We start from the raw sequence: 21,785 nt of genomic DNA, 5'->3' as shown, positions 1-21,785 counted from the left end.
ACAAGCAGCCCCGGAGGCAGTGGCACTAAGCTCCAAGTTATCTTCGAACGTGACCGAATATGTGCAGTATCGTGGAAGTGACAGAAGAGACAGGATAGCTTTGCTCAATGCTTTATATGATTATAGGTATTAAACAACATTTTCAATTCTTCCGGCTTTAACGTGGCAGTCTTGTAACTATGACTCCCCCGGTGTGGCATAGCATAAGTCACCAGATCTCAGGTTCGATAGAATTGATTTTTTTACATCACTAAAATTAATATTTTTTTATGATACTTTGGCTACTATACTTTGCACAAAATAGAAGGGTAGAAGCTTGGGCTATAGGGTATGTCATGATGAGTGCTATAGCACGAATTGAAAGAGAGGATGTGAACTGTGGCGCTTATATTCAGTTGTCTTTGTGTCCTGCATAAAAGCTAAAATTAAAACTTATGAAAGCTTCAATACACTGAAGAAATTTATCAATTTAATTATTTCTACAACATGTATAGCATCGAAGGCATTACTGTAGTACAGTTCGTATACTATATGCTATATTTTTTTGCAATAAAAGGGAAAGAAAATATATAAAGCAAGCTTAACATTCTCAAAGGTAACACAAAGTTAAAACACAACTAGGACAATATTTGTTATCATAAACAAAGTTGGGAATGAGATCACGGTTATCAGATACGGAAATGCATTTTTCCGGCTACAAGTTCTAGTCTCATGCAGTGTATGGGAAAAACAATTAGGAAAAACTGCTAGTACCACAACTATGTTCACGCACTTTCTTTGTGTTAGTCGTGCAGAAATTGCTGATTTTACCAAGATCAATGTTTTTTCCGCAAGAAAAAAATAAAAAATAAAAGAAACGGAAGAAGTGCAGAACATGTCATCGAAACTGTCTTCAGTATCTTTTATGGTAAAGTTGTGCAAAAAAGCTTGATGATGATTAACCAACTAACACATTGTCTGTATTTCAAGCAAACGATAGTACAAACTGCATTACCCTCAGCCTTTAGAAGCGTTCCGAAGGCTGCACTCAGTTCGAGCAGCAGGGCTGTGCTGCCAATGTCCGAGTCGCCCCACGCATCGCGGCCAGCGCCCACTAGCACGTAGCGATCTGGCTCGACACGCCCGCGCACGTAGCCGACTAGGTCGAACACAGATTGGTTGCGCAGCATGTTGTGCAGCTGCAGCTCAACCTCAACGGGTCCCGGTCCAGCACCAAGGGAGGCGTTGCCCTCGCCACCTAAGGATCCCTGCATGTCCACTGTCATTGGCGGTCCACCTAGATGCCTGCATGAAGTATGACATAGAATGCAAACAATATAAAAAAAAGTAGTCAGTGATAACTCTTTGTCAGTCTTTACAGCAGACAACGTTTTATAAGATTTTATACATACGACATTTTATAAAATACTAAGCAAGCATCCCTCCCCATGCAAGAGCTCCCCCTAATTTTACTGCTACTATGGTGGAGCTATTAGGCTTCTAGTTATACTGTTAGTTGTCGACGGAAAACTGTCACAATCATGAGCTGGCATCCAATCTCTTCGTCCTCTTCTGTTTCGCTTACAGAACACAAGCCCCGATAAGTCTGGCCTGGAATGCAATAGCTTTGATGGGCGAGAGAATGAGCACAAATAAAGAAAGAAAGATACAAATAAAAATGTACAGAGACATCCTCAGCAAAACATATTTCTTGGGGTCATGGGATTTCAACCAGCAAATACACAGTCCGAAAGCTAGCATCAAAGCCACTCTGCGGTACAAGCACGACAGCTGAGCTACAGTGTACTAGAAGGGGAAGTGTGTTGTGCGGCACCGAAAAGAGATTACTTGCGATGACCGTTCTACGTGCCACCAGATGGTGCTGCTGGTCACAGGAGCGCTATGTTCGCCGCAATGATAGCTTTGTGGGCAGGTTGCGCGGCTTATTTATGTATCATTTCAAGTTATTGTGGGGAGGGGTGCAGCTGTCTACACAATTAATAACCACTGCAATGCCACTCAATGATGTAATCTAGCCTTTGGCCGAGGCAGCTGCCACTTTTTTGCTGTGACGAGCGTACACAAAATGCAGCCTCACTATTTAGAGCTGTCCTTCTCGCTAGCCTAGCCTATTTATCTTGCACAGGATTATTTTTATATAGTGACCTAAGTTATCGCTATCGCTATCGGATGAATTTTAAAGCATTAACTCAGAGCTTAAATATATCTATGCATATGAGCGTCTGTGTTCAGTCATGAGTGTTTATCATTCATATTGTTTTCCATGCTAGAGAGTCAGGAAGCTTCAAGCCAATGCATCTGTGTGTTGCTTTTAGTTTTGCAGCTGGTCACACACAACGAAAGTTAGCAACATAACAAACATCTAATTCTGAATTTTATTTTCTAATTCAAAATTTTTGCAGAAGATTGATCCTTACAATGTAGCAAAAATATCATCACAAAGAGACACAAAGTAGCCTAATTAATAATATTGTGGTTCAGAAATCCAGAAGCTATTAATTATTAACCCCACCTACCAAGGAAGATGCTCAATTACATCGCCTCACCTTCCGTTGTATCAGCTGTCCTCAGAGCTCCTCAATTACTTATATAGAATCAAAAATGAAGAGGTACACAAAATCTCACTATTCTTTGTGTCAGCGCATTAAGATGTGTGTCACACCCTGGCTCATTTTTCGCTTTCATCTGACTAAAGCAAATTCTCGTGTTCCTAAGCTTGGCTTTTCTTTTCCGTAGATTACCAACACTACAATCCAAGCAGTTTGTTTTGCAGATAATTTCTGACATTGCTTTCTGAAAAGGTGGTTCAGTATCAGCCTTCTTTAATATTTACAGTGAACACAAGTATCAAAGTCATTTGCTATGACAAGCATGCAGTTCATCGAAAAGAATACCCATTACACTATGAGCATTCACCAGCGGTCAGTCTCAGGGGATCCCAATCATGTTACCGTCAACAGCATTCCAGGCCAGGGTACAGTCAGCTTGCTTACATTGTTTATTAGTAACTCTGCCTCCTCTGATGCTACGAGTTCGTCTGGTGCCACTCTTTCCTTCTGAATACAAGGGTATTTATGCGGTTAGAACACTTTTACCACTTTGCTTCTTAATTTGGATGAGTCGCTTCAGTGCTAGACCACGTTGGCTTTCAACTCAGCATAAGGAAATTTGAGACTCAACACAGTAGCAAAATTTCTGGCCATGCACTTGAATTGGCGAGCTTTTGAAAATGGCAGTCCTTGACATTCCTGTTAAGAACATTGATGACTGAATTGACTCGCTCAATGTCGTTATGTGCAACTGCTAAAAACATATTGCTTTTTCGTGTTCACTTCGGTTCGGGGAGAGCCTGATCGGTAAGGTTGCGATCCTTCCAGTGTTTCCTTTTTTTGTGGCAGCAACTCTGAAAGGTATTTGGGAGCACACATAAAAATAGTAGGAATGGCATCCTTTGATAGCAGCGGTTGGTCTCGGGGGATCTCAGTGACGTTACTTTTTATAGTTGTCTGAAAAGTATGCTGTGTTAACCTTGTCTTGATGTGCCACTCACAAAGAATGCTGCTCTCGTCGTCAATCACTTCTCTTGATGTTCTGCGACTATTTTTCACTGCAATCAGCTTCATGTAGCACCCAATAAAAGATCACGCCTTCTTACATGAGGGATAGCCGCTGTCACAATTCGGCGCAAAACAGAAACCGTCTCGCTTGTCCAGCTGTCTCTCTGTTATTAATAATGTTCTATTTTTTTCGTTTCCGTAAACAAACGCAGACACCACCACCACTTATTTACTAAACTACAGCACAATGTAGCAAGAAGTAGCGGCAACGAGAAATATTTCACGCAAACAGTGCAAACTGGCAAGGCAACACGTGCCAGCAGACATGATCCTTTATCTCGCAGCACCCCTAGTGCACCGAAGCTGTATCCAAACTGCTTCATCGCTGAGGGGGCCCTCTTGCCTCCATTAGGATGCACGGCGCATGGCACACTTCCCCTTTAAGATGTTGGCCAAGGAAAAGCGAGTGTATGCATAAAGAAAGGAAAGAGAGAAAGCAGAACACAATATTGAAGGAACAAGCAAGAGGGAAAAAATAAAGATATAGAAAGCAAGAACTAGAGAGAGAAAAAAAGGGAAGACAAGAGCAAAAAAAAAATAACTAGAGGCAAAAGAAACGGACCAGAGAAAAATGAAAGCGAAAGAGAAACAAAGTGAAAATTAAAGAGAAACAAAGAAGGCCACCAAGCTCCACACTTCTCCCAGGCTTGGCCCCACTGGTACAAAGCTGCCATAATTTTAAAATACTCCTGTGTCCTTATGAGAATTCTACCCCCTTCCTCTTCTCCCCCTACCCCCCAATGTTCCAATCATGCAATGCATCCATGCAACACAGGCTTGCTTGAATCGTGTTCAATCCTGCTAGGCAGCACAATTGCTGAGCACCTGCGCCTGAAGCTTGTCGACAAAATGTGATTTTTTTTTTTGTTGGCATAATGATTGCACCCCAAGCTTTATGCACGACACCCATACCCATGATATTTTTCAGGGTCCCATTAGCAAAAGCATGGCCTCTGAGCACTGTATTCCAATATCATACCTATAATGATGTAGTCACTCAAAGCAAGGCTTTCTAGATCTGTGATTGCTACTGAGAGCCGTTGCAGTGGGTCATCATTAGAGGTGTTTCCATGTCATGCTAACCGCACGTGATCGCGCAGCCATCGAGTTTGTGAGCCATCGCAATATGCTGTGCCATAAAGGACAGGGAGAAGACTTCTGAGGAAGTCCTCATACACTTATTTTCTTTCTTTTTTTTTTCAAGAAAAACTTCGTAGCTGACATCTTGAATTTTCGTGCTGCTCTGGGAAAGTGCACCCCCCTCCCACTCTTCACTCTGCCACAGCGCTTACTTGTGAACTCATGGTAAGTACATTTACCAATGAGAGTGAAGTCATGGCCCTTTAAAAGGACTCTCCAAGAGAGTCAAACCAGTGAGATTCGGCCATGAGCACTTACCGCAACAAAATCTCGGCTACACTGGCACTGATGGTCTGCGCCGGCACCATAGGCAGGTACACTTGCTCCCGAGGCAACCGATGAGCAGACACTGCGAGGAAGTTGGAAATACGCTTAGGAAATACTTGACATGGAACAAGTGAGAGCTTACGATGAGCGCTTGTGATTGTTTACAGCTAAGTCCATGTCTGGCTTACACTGCCTGCAGTGCTGAAATTTTGGAAATTAGGCCAATTGCAGAATTCCAAGTGTTCAGAAAACAGTTGTCCTACTACCAGAAATAATGTTTAACAAAGCTTAAATTCAGTCTAGTTGGTACAGCATTGTACTGTAGTTTTACTGAGCGAAATGCACAAACAAGTATCTTGATACAAGAGGACGGGACAGGTAATGTGTAAACTGCCAACTATTCACTTAAATACAAAAAAGGTGCTGAAAATAATAGCGACATCCTGTTCCTAGTACACACTTCAAACAGTGCAGGTAACGAACTTTCCGAACTTGCTATGCACCCACTACGTGGCCTTAAGAGATTAGGTGCAGCAATGTGTGTGCCTTTTGTAGTGGGTGACCAGCTTTAAACCACAAATCCATTATGATAATCACATGTCCTGACGCTCACTGGCAATGGGCACTTGTAAGATGTATTATTAGTGCAATATTTCATGTTGCATTGTGAATCATGTTTACAGGATGCGTGTGTTTATAAAGCATGGAAGCTACTTTCACTGCATTTCCAAGCAGAGGAAGTTCCTTTCACTGTATTCACAAGCTGACGCGTGGCCGTGTGGTAGAACATCTGCTTGCTACGCAAACAACCCAGATTCGATTCTCATTCGGACCCAAACAACCTTAGTTTGGTCCCCACTCTGTTCCAGGTTTTTTTATCATTTATATATGTTATTTGCATCATTCTCAATTTTTCAGTCACGGATAAGATCAAAGATGATCTTTCGCTCTCAATAAATGACGACGACACCGACGCCAACATTTCCGTAAAATGAGCTCTTTAACGCTATCACATTAAAATTAGGCACAGCACAAAGAGGAATCACATTCCCATCAAGTGCCATCAGCAGCTACATGCCCTGATGATAGCAGCATCTCTGTCGTGTACCTATTTTCTCTGTTCTCTTTAGATGTGATCGCATGTTTGACCAAACGCAGAAGTTGGCGCATAGCAGGTCAAAATGAACGCACGAAATCATGGAGGCATATTTCATGTTCAAATGACACTATAATATGAACTGTGCATCTATCGCTCTCAGTGAGGCTGCTTATAACATTATCGACAAATGCCAGATTAGTTGAGACTAAACACACGGAACATGATTGCCACAAAAATCACTTGCTATTGAAAACATCTTGTTCTAACACAGTCTTCATTATCTTCAAAGTCTTGGGTATATCTTTGACACACTTTTGCAAAAATAAACAGCTGAAAGTTTACGCACCACCTGTCTTATCCCCGTGTTTCAAGTTACCAATTTGTGCATTTCGCTCAATGCAACTACATTACAACTGAGATGAAACACTCGGCAGATCCGCAGTTCACAGCAAGGCAGGTCCTTAACACACAGTAAGAGGAACATGTTGACACTCCTTAAGGAAATCAGTTTTATGCGAAGCAGTCGGCAAGTAGTAACAGCCTATGTTTTATTTTTTGGCTTTCGACCAAGCGTCACAAAGTGGAATGATGTGTTTTTGCATATGTAGTAGCACGAGCCCATCGTGAGCTTACCAGGCACGTAGTCTACGCTAAAGTTTAAAGGGTTACTAATGGTCCGGCACAATATCAGCACTCGCATTACAACATACACATCAGTATTATTGAAACTAAACGCACTTTATGCTGCGATGATGCGAATATCATACGTAATTTCTGTTACCGTGCTCCTCCGGGGTCGAGCAAAGCTTGCTGAATCATAGGAATACAAATGTAATGTTTATTACACTGATATAAAGGCAGAACTAAAACTAAAGCCACAATTATTGTTAACGGGACATGATCCCAGCATCATCAGAGAACACGAGTAATGTTTTAGGCACCGCAAAACCTTACCTGGTTTTGCAGTGCCTATGTAGTCAGACCTCCTTTGACGAAGCTACAATGTCGTGAGGTGGTCACCGTGTGACACGGCGTCAAGTGACGTCATATGTTGGCGATGATTTTTCGCACTCATCACCAGTGCCATGCAATTTTGATGGCCAAATTTTGCGTTTGGGGAGGCATCTAAGGCATTCGCCTTAAGATCTGGTGATCCCTATTTCCAACTGACCTACAGCCGGGTATCCGGGTGTCTGTGGATCTCCGAGGAGAGGTCCCAGGGGGCTGGCACTGTGACTTCCGTCAGGTGGCAGCCACCACCAGGCAGTGCTGCCTTCCTGCTCTTCAGGGTAGCTTGGAGGCAGGGGTCGAAACTCGCGGGGGTCAGGGTACAGCAGGACTGCACGCGCACCTGCTCGCTGCGCCATCGCCAGCTGTTGGCCCAAGGGCTCCGTACCGAGCCGTACAAGTAGGACGCTGCCTTCAAGCGTCACGTTAGAACCGTGCAGCCAGTCCACGTCCGTTGAGTGTAGGCGACCCGCATACACCAGGGGGCCCTATGCAACAAGTTCGCATTAGTGCAACAATGCAGTGTGTAAAAAAAAAGGCGGTTTGCTCATCATTGAAAACAAAGATGACAATGACAGAGTGCACTCCTATCAAAACAATGAATAGGTGAAGCGGTGCCCTTTGATGAAGGCAAAAGGAATAATAAAGACTAAGTGGCTATTCTGGTTTTTAAGCAAGACAGGTTTCAATGCTCATCTTTAGAGCATACGCTACGGTGTAAAACACTTGGGTGTAACACAAATTCTTGCATAGGACAATGTGTGTACAGTGACTCATTGTACCACTACCATAGTCACCTGTCATCATGGCTTCCTCTTTGTCTCGGCTTTCAATGCTTGTAAACTCTTATCACGTCTATTCGCTACATTCTGAATATAAAAAGTCTTCTCATTAAACCCATATCATCATTACTGTTGGCTTAGCGCTAACATGACTAGTGTTTTAGCAATTACACACTGCGTTGCTGAAGGCACTTTAACTTAAAGTAGTGGCCAAAATAAGGCCAACTTAGCTTCATCTTGATTTTAGCAGCACACTGGGAGACTAAGAAGAAAAGAATGTGCACATAAGAATGTACTTAGCCCTGATCACCCAGTGCCCTGCTAAAATCAAGATGAATATGTACCAACTTGCTCAAGTTTAAATTCTCAAGTCAAATTTGCTCAGATCATAAGCAGATCAAGTCATAATCTGCCAGATTACACCCCCAGCAAGGCAAGGGCATCTCCCATGTTGCACCAATCAACGCGGGTCTGTGCTTGCTGCTACCATGTTGTGCCCACTAACTTATTGATCGCATCCGCCCACCTATCGGTGAGCCGTAAGATCAAGAAGTCTGTCTCCCCTTTTCCCATTTGCGTGTTCGCTTTCTCTTGTAATCCAATGAGGGCTGATAGTGAAAGTATTGTTTGTGACATTTTTACAGTATTTAGTAGCTTCAGTGTGTGGTAATCCCAAAATTGAATTGTAAATAGTCTAATGCATCATGTAATTAATGCTAACATCATTAATTTAAAACAATTTTACGTCAGTTCAAGACGCCCACCTATAAAAACTAAAACTATAAAAACTAGCTGCTCACAGCGGGGGAGCACCTGATACTACGTGAACTCAAGCTTTGGTGACAATGTATGTGCCATTTTCGAATTGGGAGACTCACAGGTGGTGAAAAATGAAACAATGTGGTTTATTTGAGTGTGTCCTTTTCAGAAAAAAAAAAAAAAAAACCTTCCTAGCGTAAGCAGCCAAAACCACCTTGAGAACAGTCAAACAACAGACCAAGAGGGGTGATGAAAAATACTCCTCGCAGGGTGCCAGTCAGGGTATAATGCATGCCCTGCAAATGTTCTCTGATGACGACATTACTCGCCTTACTCGTGAAATGTCATGCAGGGCCTCTCAAACCAGACAAGATGTTGATTGGTAGTGATACTCAGATGAGCACTCACCCTTACTTTAAAGCCAAATTAAAACATCTAATAGGCAACGCTCGTCACAAATAAACAGTTAGAAGTACTCCCGCACGCAGAAGTCCCAAACAGCACAAACATCTCGAGTTTCTAAATTTGGTGTCAGGTATCCTTCATGACCCGCAGTCGTCCTGCTAGACAGTAGACATCAACAGCAGAAGAAATGAACGCGGGCCGGGCATGTAGCGTGTAAGCAGGATAACTGCTCGTAACTGACTGGATTCCAAGAGATGGCCATTTTAGGTGGCATGTCTTGACTACAAGAAAGGTTTGGCCACTGGTTCTAATAGATGATGTCATATGGCATATTTGGTTGGCCGCTCCGGTCCTCCGGCTCAAGCCGCCAGATGCAGAGGCAGCTCGCAATCGGAGTGCGAGAGGCAGAGTACCAAACGAATATGTCGGCGGTCTCAAAATGCTCAGAGCAATGCGCCTGTAGCGCCATCGACAGCCAGTGTGAAAATCTGCCGGGTAAACACACGGCCGGTCTAGAGACGCGCGCCTCCCGTCCGATCCTCGTTCGAGCTGCTATCTTCAAAGCAAATCACGGGGTAGTCTGCAAGCTGCTGTAGTGACAGCATTGACGTTTCCTCCCCCTTCGCTAGACGCCTCATTATTGACATGGTGCATTTATGGCTTTGTAGATGTAAATTTGCCTCATACACACTCAAAAACATCACTAACTATGCACGTTAACGAAATACGAGCCCAGCGATGCCCCCTTCCGAAATGCATGCTCGTGCTCCTCCCCTACCGGCAGCCACATAATTGGCCGGCTCATGTAACATGATCCGTCCTCCCGGTCAGATCGCGCTATGTCTGACTTTGAAGTCCGAGTTTGAAGTCAGAGTCACTTTGAAGTAGGGAGCGTTTTGAGTCAGAGGCTGATGCTCTGAAAGAACCAACCAGAGGTAGTCTGAGTGCTCGAATTCTACCAACGGAAAGCGCAGCCACTTTTCAGAGTGCTCCAGAGCACTCGAAAACGCCTAACCGAATATGCCAATAGTGGTAGCAACGTGCATCTGTTACAGTTTTGCATTGAGTGACCTCGTGAACCCTGGACATTACTACAAGAAAAGCTTCATTTAAACGTGATCTCCTAACAGCAATCTAAAATATATGACCGCAGACAAACCAGAAAGCAACTATACACAGATATCCTTTGCTGGTGTGAGAAGATTAATTTTAACTGAATATGAAAACTGATAAGAGAAATCAGTTTTGTCGAAGCCCACGAGATGGATTAAGGCTGGTGAAAGGAAAATTGTAATCGTCAGGTCTCCAGTGACGGAATCACATTATTTGCTTCATGCTAACATTTTAACATGCCCGTGCAAAATGATAGAGGTCTGGCTTCACTTTTTGAGGCATAATTTACACTCGCGCTCACGTGACACGTGAGCTCGAGTGTACAGTCTCACGTGACAGCTACTGTTTTTGGTCAGGGCCAATGTGGTGCTTCCCTTTCCTGCTCCTTTGAGTTCCCCAAGACATACATCAACCCCCAAAAAAAGACACACACACACACACACACACACACACACACACACACACACACACACACACACACACAAAAGAATCGGCTCCCCTTTTGTAAGTCCTGAAGAAGTGTGTAGCAAGAGTACCCAGCTATTCCAATTATAGTAGAGTTTTCATTGCTTTATTTAACAAACCGTCAATGACGTCAATGTTTGAGGTAAGCATGCAGTGCTTCCCTTGCAAAAATACGGTCTTGTTATGGAGGTTTGCAAACTGAATGTGCGACATCAAGGCTACTTCTTGATGCACAATATTAACTTCCTGTTTGTTATGTCAGTCGAGATATATGTCATCTTCACTGAGTTCTGTGAGGTTGTTTCCTCCTTCGGATGTAGCAGGCGAAGTGCCAGGGAAGGAGAAATTGTGCTTTCTGCGAGGCAGTGGCACCCTCTCAAGCGGCAGAGGAGACAACCGTACATTTCCAAGAGCTTTTTAAGCAATCCTAAGTTCTTTATAGCAATTACTTTTGGTTATTTCTGCTAACAATCTTATTTTAGACCTATTTTGTTTGTTTCAACATGGTTTTTAGCATTGCTTGGCCTGGTTTTGCACCTCTATTAGCTACTTGATTTCGAGCGTGACCACGCCACATATCCGTGGATAGACGACAAACCAAGGCCCTAAAGTGCTACACCCCTAGAAACGCCACTTTGTAGCACTTTCGAAGGTACAGTAGCATTGTAATGCCATTTTTCTGCTCCCTTTTCCCCCAGGAAGAATTGATTGACTACTCACTCTGATGGCACCATTGTCCGTGCAGTAAGCAACATACGGACGGTGGTCCTCCGTGAAGAGGTCCAAAACTGCCCCTTCTTTATCAGAACCACTGGCAAAGTGCCGCAACCGGTTTGGGCGTGACGAATCGGGAAAAGAGAGCAGCACCTCGTACGTATGCAGCTGCACAGCTTCGAGACCTTGGTCTTTCCAACGCTTCTGGAGCAGCTCCACGATTTCGGGGTCCGTGCGCAACTCGAGCAGTTGCCTGCAGTCGCCACAACAGTGAGTCACGTGATTAGTTTGTACCATTACACTACTGTGAATGTGGCCCACATTAAAGGGACTCTGAAACAGTTTTTTCAAGTTTTGTCAGGGTTTAAGCTAGAGCATCATTATACCATTTGCACCACAAATTTAGTAACACGCCATGTACCAAGGCCACTACAGACAATTATACCCTCCTCCTGACCTTTGCCAGGCCTCAACTCATGAGGCGCCCTGTCATCAGTAGAGATTGCAGAGCTCTCATGAGCGCGCTCGACGACTTGAGCTTTTACCAGTCTAGACCTCTGAGATGGCACACCGACAGATTGCATGCAGTCCCGGAGGAGTGCCCACGGCAGCACGCATACTATCTGGAAATAGAGACGAAGATCGCAGAGTGGTTCATATCTGCTCCGACATTTGCCACCACCCTACCAGCTGATCTTACTTCCACGCATTCTGCAGCCCATGACAGCCACTCAGATAAGCAGCCACAGGCTGCTGACGTGCTCTGGCCTTGTTGAGTGGCCAGAGCATGCCACTCTGTGAATGGGTGGTTGAAAATGCATTTGGCCGAGTTGAAACGATCTGCAGTGATTTGCAGCTTTAAAGCATTGTAATAAATGACACAGTTTACGCAGAGGGCTCCAACCAGTCTCTAAATAACCCTTGGGACTTTGTCTACTGGCACAGTGTGTTTGTATGAAATTGCCAAAACCATTTCAGGGTCCCTTTAAACGGAGACACTAAAGCCAAACAGCAGATCTTATACGAACTTGCTCTTGGGTTAGTTGGTAACTCATCATATTTTAGGTACTTAGCGCAGCATAGTGATTCCCAAAAGACACTCTCACATTCACACACGCTTCCGCTCAAGAAACACACACCGCACACAGTGCTTACTACCAAGTGTTTATTGTGCATGACTGATCATCTTATATATCTACAGGACAATACACAAAAGTAATAAACAATAAATGATGTGCATGGGCAATGATCCACCAATTACAAACATGAACAAAAGTGTGTGTGAACGTGAGTGTTGTTCGAGAGATTACACAGTTGGGCTGAGTACCTAAAATAAAAAAAAAAAAGTAAACTGACTTGGATTGTTTAAATGGCATTCCAAAAACCTCATAGTGCTTGTCTTGTGCCAAGGAAACAGTTAGAAAGAAAATCCTATTTTAGTGGTCTGTGTACCATTAGCACAATGAAAACCACCCACCTCCCAGAATGGCTGCCTGACTTAGCCATGGTCATAGTTAACTCACTTTTATTGCATGATAACCGATGCTGCGATGAAACATAGCAATGGGCTTTAGTGGAACACGGGGAAAAAATAGTATTGTTAAGAAGTTCTTATACAGCAGAGCTGTTATGGTCAAGGCTAGCTGTGTGTCGTAGATTGAAAATTATCATCACCATGAAGTGGCATGCGCTCCATCACTGCTGAACAGGTGATCAACAAGAGAAGCTCAAACGTAGTGAGATTTGCCCAATTTCTGTGGCTCACGCAGGCCATAAGTTCAAGATGGAAAACTATATTCATCCTGAACCGGCACGTGTTCAATGACCACCGAATCATTTGAAACGTGCCCATTAGCTCTGCCGAGACCCAGTCTCACGTGACAGCGCAAGCTGCAGTAAATTTTTTTTTTGTACAATTCAGATTGTAATGCATTATAGTTGCATCTTATTCCACCTTTCTATGCAGCAAAATGTCTTGTTTTGCCATGCACAACTTAGTGCTTGCTATTACCTACACTGATACCCAGATACGTCACCGGTCTTATGTTTCGATATACCCCACACAGGTGGCGCAAACCGTGTCGGTCGCCACTTACCTCAATTTCTCAGTTGCTAAAGCTCTGCTGCGTATATTGTTGACATTTTAAACATTCCTGAGCACTGACCTTTCCCTCTGACACAAAATGTTATTTTGTTATTTGCCTTTAGTGTCTCTTTAAAGGCCAACTGCAATTAAATTTCATACTGGCCAAATCCTTGGCAAAAAACGAACGCTTGCCAGTGGGAAAGAAACTGTTTTGTGACATTTTAAGACCCTTGCAGGTGCCGCGACTACATGAGTGAATAAAGGTGTTTTATTTTAGGCAATAAAAATTGTTCGATGAGTGCTATAAAAATCTAGCCTCTGAAGGCTTCACACACAAACTATGCCGAGACAGAAATACTTTGCCGCAGATAAATTGACATGCCAGTGACCAGTCAATAAAAATTTGTCAACTTTTAAATGATTGAGCTGAGAACAGCTGTTCATATGGGAGAGTTGTATGGACTTTAAAAATTTTAGCAGAGTGATGCAATCTGGCTAAAATCTATGACAAAACTGGGAAAATTGGCAGAACAATGCTTCAGCTACCTGCTATGGCTAAACCAGACTTTTAAGTATTCAACAACACATAATCAAGAACAAAAATATGCTCAGACATAATAAAAATTTAAACCCATAATGTGACCATCTCACATCTACATCTTAAGCCAATGTTGCCATGCAGTGTGCTGCGTTCCTGAGAAGTAGCATAATTTTGCATTGTCTTGAGTAAGGTATTGATGACTGATGAAAAATTCTTAGAATATGGAATGTTGCCGGAGTAAATTTTTTGAGTAGTGTACTAGCGGAAACGAAGTCAATCAGCTGAAGGGTTCATTGTCTCTTCAAGTTAGCATCTCCCATAAACTGGTTTAGCATAGAATTTAAAAAAGAAAAGAAAAAAAAGACCCTATGTGGACAGATGCGTAGAGGTGAATAAATTTCGCCACATCCTCTATGATTCATGAAGAGTGCTGGTTGCACACGGTAGAGGTTTCTCATATTAGCACACACCGAATGACTCTGATCGATTCGCTGTTTCAATTTTCTCAAAGGTCGGGCGCTACGGTATGCAGATGACATTTCGATCGCAATCTAGCACTGAAGGTGCCGAGTTTCTTGATCCCGACTGGTTTACATATGTAAAGATGTGAAAGAAAATCAATCGCACTCGGGATATGCGCCGATCCTGATTGGAAATAGATCGCGCATGTCACAGCCCTCAATTCACATGCAGCCGCTCCCTTCAACCGTTCGAACCCGTCCACACGTCCATACAATACTGCGGCGGAATCACCAAACAATGGGAATATCAAAGACGCAGCATTTTGGGAAAGGAGTCGATTAAGAGCGGCTGACGCCGGAGGCGCCCGAGAGTGACACACACCCGTCTCGCTTGGGCAGGGCGCGTGCGAAGGTGGCGAAACAAACAGAAAGATTAAAAGGGCGCTGACCCTGCAGTTCGGTTGATGCCTTCAGCTTTGATGAGGCCCAGGAGCCGCGCCCTGATGCTCGGGTCGGCATCGTACACGGCGTGGATGGCGACCGACTTGCCGCGCACGCAGCCGCTGTGCTCAGTGTGCGCGAAGTAGCCGACCAGAAGACCCGCGAGTACCCCGAGCAGCGCGATGCCCAAGCCGCCGATCACGAGGTTGCGGTGCGACACGACTCGTATGTCTTCCGTGGTCTTCTCGTAGATCTGCACCGCGCCCGTCGGTTCGTGGTCGGGCCATGTCATCGGCTCGCTATCGCCGCCGTTGTCCTCATCGCGGTACGGCCGGTATTGGGCACTCATGACGAGGCGGGCACCTGTTGATCGTCGCTGCTGCTTTCTCAGGAAGACGCACTACATGACACGTGCGACGGCACGCGCGCGCGGTTCTTGGTCGAGTTTCGACTGCAGCGGAGTTTACGAGCAGCACGGGCCGGCGCAAACGTCATCCAACCGTTTCCTCTGATACAGCTCCGCTACTACTAACACAAGTAAAAAGCTTTGGGTTGATTGCTCTGCGTGTTCGCGCCCCACGCCTACTGCAAGTTGTTAAAAGTTCTAGTGGGTGAAGTGGTCGTCGGTACCATAATCTTCGCATTGCTGCCGTAGATTCACGCAACGTGCGCTGCAGTCCTTAGTTCCAATTCAAAGGGGAGGCCTATCATCATCATCATCTTACTTTTTTACTTTATGGCTAGATGGCAACAGCCGTCGCCCGATCTAAAGGGTAGAGCCACATCAATCTATTTATTCCTATCTACTTATCTATCTAATTACTTATCTATCTATTTATATAGTTAATTAACTATCTAATTATACATTTATTTATACATCTATCTATTTACCTAATGGTCTAAACTATTTATCTATTTATTTTTTAAATATTTATCTACTTATTTGTATGTTTATTTATGTATTTACCTAACTATTTAAACTGCATTCAGTTTTTTTGTATGATGATGATAATGAACAAAAAAACGTTGTTGTTTGAACTCGTTTTGCTTGTATTTACAAACAACTCGGTAAACACAAATTTTGTAATTATATTTAATAAAACAAGTAACGCTTGATTCACCCTTAAACCAGCGTGCTTCGTCAAAGTCGAAACAATCCAGCAAGATCCTATCCAAATTGCAGTCGGCAGCTTGTCCGTTTTGAGCCTCGTCTTCCACGTCAGTGTTCAGCCGCCTCGATACACATACTTCGCGACTGTTGAGTACGATGGTGTCTTGTGCGAGTTTAATATCGGTGCTGACTTTGTACCTAGGCGTAGCGCACGCGATACGCTTTCACATAAAGCCCAACACCAAGCGCTGCCTCAAGGATGAGGTGCTCAAAGACGTGCTTGTTTCCGGCGAGTACCACGTCTCCGAAACGCCGGGCCACAAGACGGACCTGACAGTGAGTACCACAAGCTCGATGGGCATGGCTGCTTTCACAGCGATGACGCGAACAGCCCGCCAGTCACCGGCGATGCATCTCGCGAGCTAGCTGCTAAACAAAGCCTTGTGCGTCGTAACTCCCTCCAACGCTCCCTCACTCAAGTATTTACTTTCGCGGATGGCCGACAGCCGTGTGTAACTCACACTTGGCAAAAATGTGCATCTGTCTGCTTCTAAACGAACGATGGGAAGAGATGTCCATACTGTTCAGCTAAGGGCCTTCTGCTTCGCCACTATATTAATGACGCACGCAAGTAGCGTCGAATGCGTGTGGCGATTGTTCACCCAGCGTATAGTTACGTGATGGTGGTTACTGATTGGCAGCTTCAGTGATCCATGGCGCATCGCTTCTGATACCGCTTACAAACGAAACAACGGTACCATATTTAGCGGTGAGAAGTTTACTTAAAACGGTAGATAATGAAGCAGGTCAGAAGGGTGGTATGGAGCAGGTCACTGCAGGATTTGGAGAGGAATAAATGAATTACTTACTCTCCAAGCCTTTCGTAACCTCTTCTGACCGCGTTAATTCCCGTTTCGTAATACAGTGGTGCACAGTGTTTTACTCAATTTAGGCAGTGTTTGCCTTCAACACCTGCATGTCCTTGCAGTCATTTGTTGAGCTACATTGCAGTGTGGTAAGCGGCACAGATATTAGAAAGAAACTGAAGAAGACTGGCAAATCAGGTCCGCATCCACCATTAGTGTGCTTGCAGGAGGTCTCTTCATTGCTCTTGCGTCATTGCATTCGGCACCGTCATCTCTGGGACCGATAACATTCTCTGAACACCCGCAGGTAAAAGACAGCAACGGACACATACTGTACAACAAGGACGACATTAAGGAAGGCAAGTTTGCCTTTACCACTGATGCGTATGATGTGTACGAGGTCTGCTTCACCACCAAGATGCCTAGCGAGGTCAAAGGTGGTGACCGGGAGGTCCAGCTGACGCTCAAGCATGGTGCAGAAGCCAAGAATTACCAAGGCTTAGCCGAAGTTGGCAAGCTGAAGCCACTTGAGGTGAGTGACACTGTAATGCTCACATTGGTAGTGGTAGGACAACAAACTTGTGTTGTCCATTTATGTGTGGGAACGTCATGCTGTTTATATTAATTTAAAGATGCTGCAGTCTGCCAGTGTGTGACCGCAAACGCGCTGGTCAGTTATCCAAGAAGAATATACCCATATTACGAGTAACTCATAATAGGACACCAAAATGTACCCTGAACAATCGAAATCTCTCTCCCATTCATGTTTTTTGTGTATATAATTTTCTATTTTCTAAGTGCAATAACAATGTGAGAGAGCAACACCTGGATCAGTTGCAAGCTACTGTACTACACTCAAACCTCATGATAACGAAATTGCATATTACATAAAAATAACTTTCTTATATAGAAAATTCGTTACAATGGTATATTTTTAACATTGTATCTATTTTTTCTTTACTTGGTTATAACCGGCATTTCCTTATATCCGGGTTTGTAATGTCAAGGTTTGAGTGTACACGCGGAGCAACACGATTATATGAAAACCCAGCCTCCGTGGCCTTCACTCCATCGTCGAGATAAGTTGTCACCGTGTATAGCCCAAATGAATCTGCTGCTAACTGTTTGTCTTTTTGCACCACTCTCGACCAGATGAAACTGCAGCAGCTGGAGGATCTCTCGGAAGCAGTGGTGAAGGACTTTGCGTACATGCGCCAACGGGAAGAGGAAATGCGCGATACCAACGAGTCGACCAACTCGCGGGTCCTCTACTTTTCCATCTTCTCCATGTGTTGCTTGCTCGGCCTGGCGACCTGGCAAGTCCTCTACCTGAGGCGGTTCTTCAAGGCAAAGAAACTCATAGAGTGAAGAACAACAAACTGTTTTACAGGATGGGCTGTGAGTGTTTGTGGAGGGGGGCACATACTGATGGGGCAAATAAAAAAAAAAAAACACTTTCCTTACATTTAGTATGTGGAAGTGCACACACAGAAAGCTTTTTTTTTTCTTAACCTCTGAGAAGGAACAGCTTTTCTATTAGCATGGCTATTGATATTGTATCTATGATGGCCCCCTTTATAACTTGTTCAGCGCCGGCTACATTTCGAAGGGTTGTCTGCTGTGAAAGTGTTGCAAGAGAAGCAGTGTCGCTTGGCGTTGCACCTCTCGAATCAAACATGGCACTGTGTAAATAGAAATTTCATAAATAATTATTTGCTCTCACGTGTGGTACTTACATTAACACTACCAAGTATTGTGTCGGTAGCATCTCTTTGTCTGCATGTGTACGGATTAGCTGGCTTTGAAATTCCGGAGTTTGTGAGGGCACACCAAAAGTTGGGTCAAGTCACAATGTCCGATCAAAGTCATTGGGTCTTTCATGTTTGCACTAGTTCGAAGTAAGCCGTTTTGAGCATCGGAGCACATTGAAGTGTCCCGCTTATATGTCTCGGTGACCTCATCTATATTCATGAATAACTCTGTTAACTTTATAGGAGGAAGGCTTTAGGGACAGATTATCTGCACTTATATGTATCAGATCGTGATGGACAGGCACACATAAATTCCAGACCTTCTTTATGTCTGCATCCGGAAGCGTTGTTTATTTGTGATTGAAAAATAAACATGACCGGAGAAATCTGTGCATTATCTTGGCATTTGTGGTTGTGTTATGAGCAAAAAATAAATAAAAGCATCAAATACTGGTACACCATTTGTTATGTATTTCTGAGATGAAAGTATTGCATGACTGAGCTTATTGCTTCTTCCTGGGTATTGTGTCCATGCAGTTTTGCTGTTTCGTACTTGTCGTAGATGCCAGAAAATTCAGTGCATGTTTTATATTACCATTACTCAGATTTTGTAGTGATTGTCCTGAACATTTCTCACTGTAAGCAGCGAGGGCAATTATGTTCTCAAACACACCAGGCAAATTGCCATTCATTCCACATCTACAAATAAATCTTCTTATAACAAAAATATGCCGTACACAAAAATAATGTCATATTTGGGAATTCGTCAATGTATATCTTTTCTACTAAATGCTAACTTATTCATCATTTAGTTGGTTATATGAAGATTTGACTACATGGACAGTTTATCTTCATACGTGCTTCTAAATTATGTAAAGAAAATTTGGAAGACATTAAAAATGACAGGCCTATTCACTGTATCATGTTGTGGTAACAACTTGATACAGGCTGCTTGTTGCTCGTTTAGAACTGATGTTGAAACACATGCACTCTGTGAAAACCTCTGTTCTAAACATACTCTGCAGGGATGTGCCTATGTAAGTCTATTGGCTGTCCAACTGACCACAGAAAGTTGCTCATTAGCAATAGGTGTGGATAATTGTATGCGATAGGATTATTGCTTTGAGCATGCCTGACCTGCAGCCTGCTTTCATTGCTTAGTGCGTGCAACTACTGATGGATGCACCCCGCCTTTTCTAACCCTGTAAGCCATAGCTGTGGTATTTACGGTGCAGTTTAAACACACAGGGTTGGTGACAAAATGGGGCCAGTGTGAATCATCGGCTGAAATTTTCCACTTTAGGTTGTCTCTTCTGGATCTTTTGCTGCTCTTGTCATATCAAGGTTTGTATAGCATTTGCTGTTATTTCAGCTTCTGTAAAATACATGAACATAAGTAATACAATGGGGCTGAAAACTGAAAATCACAAGTTTCACACAAATGCGCACGGCATTAACTTGAATAGTCCTGTATCCGAGCCACAACAGTTGAACAGGTTTCAGTTGAGATTGTTCCACTGTTGACTCAATAAAATCTTAATTTGTTGGATGCATTATTATGGGTGTGTACAGATGAAAACATCCACCAGAAGCTTACGTGAAAATTTGAGTTGGTGGTGCCTGAAGCGAAACAACCGAAACGAGGACGGTAAGGTGGAGGATGAACAAGGTGCTGACTTACAACTCTCTTGATAACGTTATAGGCATGCATTTCTAAGCAATACAGAAAAAGAAAACAACATGGAAGTATCAGAAATGTTAATTCAGCAAAATATGATGCAAAGCCAGGCGCGCTGAAAACCCTGTGAATTACTTTTAATCAGTTGTGCTCTTGAGCTTGTTTCGAACGAATTCATATGCCCCAATTATATAGGAAAGAAGTGAAAACATAAGGGCTCGTTTTTCCTTGTTAGACAATAAAATGAGAACTAACAGACAATGATGCAAAGGGAAGTACAGGAGATGATCGTTGTAAAGGTAAACATATCTGACGGAAACCTGTGTGGCTGGGTAAAATTATTTGAATAGCCACTCTCCAGCCGTGTTTAGGGTTGTCACTTTCTCCACCCTCGTTCTTACTGCGTTGTTTTCTCCCTTGGTTTCAGAAACCGTGTACATACACGCTCGGTAAGTTCCCAGTTTATTAACCGATCAACTGTGTGTCAGTCAGGTTTAGGAATATTCTAAGCCGGCAAGCCATCAGTTATGTTGATGCAACAAACGAGAACCGGCCGAAGAATGAAACCAAAACTATCCGTAGCACCACTTCAAACAGACCTCCACCCCCCGAAATTTGAATGGGTGGGAGTGTATTACCGAGGACAAATAATAAAAATAGGTATTTTATAGTGTCTTCAGCTAGTGTATCCCCCCCCCCTCCTAAAACAAAAAAAAAATTGTCTATGATATGGCCTATGGCCTTTGAGATGGTGAGCGCGCGGCATGTTTCTCTCTGGCCGTCCTAATCGCCGCGCTCCTAGTAAAACTTAAGTCACTGGAAAATTTTAAACGAACGAATATCGCCTCGTGCGCCTGACTACCGTCAGAGGGCGCATTCAGGGGGCTAGTCCGGGGTGCAGGATAGCTAGTAACAAAGAAAACAACAAGGGAGACTCTTTCACAGGTGGTATGGACAGATACGATTCCAAAGTGGCACCAGTATCTAAGATAGGTAGAGTCCGCGGCATAAATAGACGTAGCCATGAGCGCCTAGCCAATTCAGACATAAGGTATATTAACATGCTGGGTGGTAGGAACAGGCTGAAGTGGGAAGAGATAGAAGAACAGCTAAGGCAGGAGAGGCCGATGGTATACGGTTTTGTAGAAACACATCTCAGGGACATGGAACAACCTCCTAACAATCCGGACTACGCATGGGAATATTGTAATAGAACAGAAGGCAGCAGAAAGGGGGGTGGTATTGGGGCATTCATTCATAAAAGTACAGACTGGCAAAGGGTCAAGCAGGAGTACAAGGAACATTTATGGCTAAAAGGGAAAGTGGCAGGGCAAATGACACTCCTTGGTTTCGTGTACTTGTGGACGGGAGCAAAGGCCAGAGAGGAAAGCCAGGCAATGGTAGAGTGTATATCAAAGGACATTCAGGAGTTAGGAGGAGAGTGCGAGATAATTATATTAGGAGATACGAATGCACACATA

At 43.7% G+C, this 21,785-nt stretch overlaps 2 protein-coding genes across 2 annotated transcripts in view; one reads left to right on the top strand and one right to left on the bottom strand.

Annotated features, from left to right (window-relative positions):
* LOC119163973 (putative N-acetylated-alpha-linked acidic dipeptidase) overlaps positions 1 to 15,390 on the bottom strand; it is a 38,800-nt gene extending 23,410 nt beyond the window's left edge. The window contains exons 1-5 of the mRNA XM_037416064.2: positions 14,907 to 15,390; positions 11,376 to 11,622; positions 7,295 to 7,619; positions 5,016 to 5,106; positions 995 to 1,284 (exon numbers count right to left, since the gene is read on the bottom strand). Coding sequence (XP_037271961.2) covers positions 995 to 1,284; positions 5,016 to 5,106; positions 7,295 to 7,619; positions 11,376 to 11,622; positions 14,907 to 15,247 — 1,294 coding nt within the window. The 5' untranslated portion in view covers positions 15,248 to 15,390. The remainder of the gene's footprint in view (positions 1 to 994; positions 1,285 to 5,015; positions 5,107 to 7,294; positions 7,620 to 11,375; positions 11,623 to 14,906) is intronic.
* A 679-nt stretch (positions 15,391 to 16,069) lies between these two features.
* On the top strand, positions 16,070 to 19,082 carry bai (Transmembrane emp24 domain-containing protein bai). Its single transcript, XM_075870806.1, has 3 exons — positions 16,070 to 16,345; positions 17,183 to 17,407; positions 18,028 to 19,082. The coding sequence occupies exons 1-3, from the start codon at positions 16,166 to 16,168 to the stop codon at positions 18,241 to 18,243; spliced, it is 621 nt and encodes a 206-aa protein (XP_075726921.1). The 5' UTR covers positions 16,070 to 16,165; the 3' UTR covers positions 18,244 to 19,082.
* Positions 19,083 to 21,785: the final 2,703 nt, after the last annotated feature.

This window comes from Rhipicephalus microplus, chromosome 8 (assembly GCF_043290135.1).
Source record: "Rhipicephalus microplus isolate Deutch F79 chromosome 8, USDA_Rmic, whole genome shotgun sequence".
Taxonomy (NCBI): Eukaryota; Metazoa; Arthropoda; class Arachnida; order Ixodida; family Ixodidae; genus Rhipicephalus; species Rhipicephalus microplus.
This window is presented reverse-complemented; position numbering and strand designations above follow the sequence as displayed.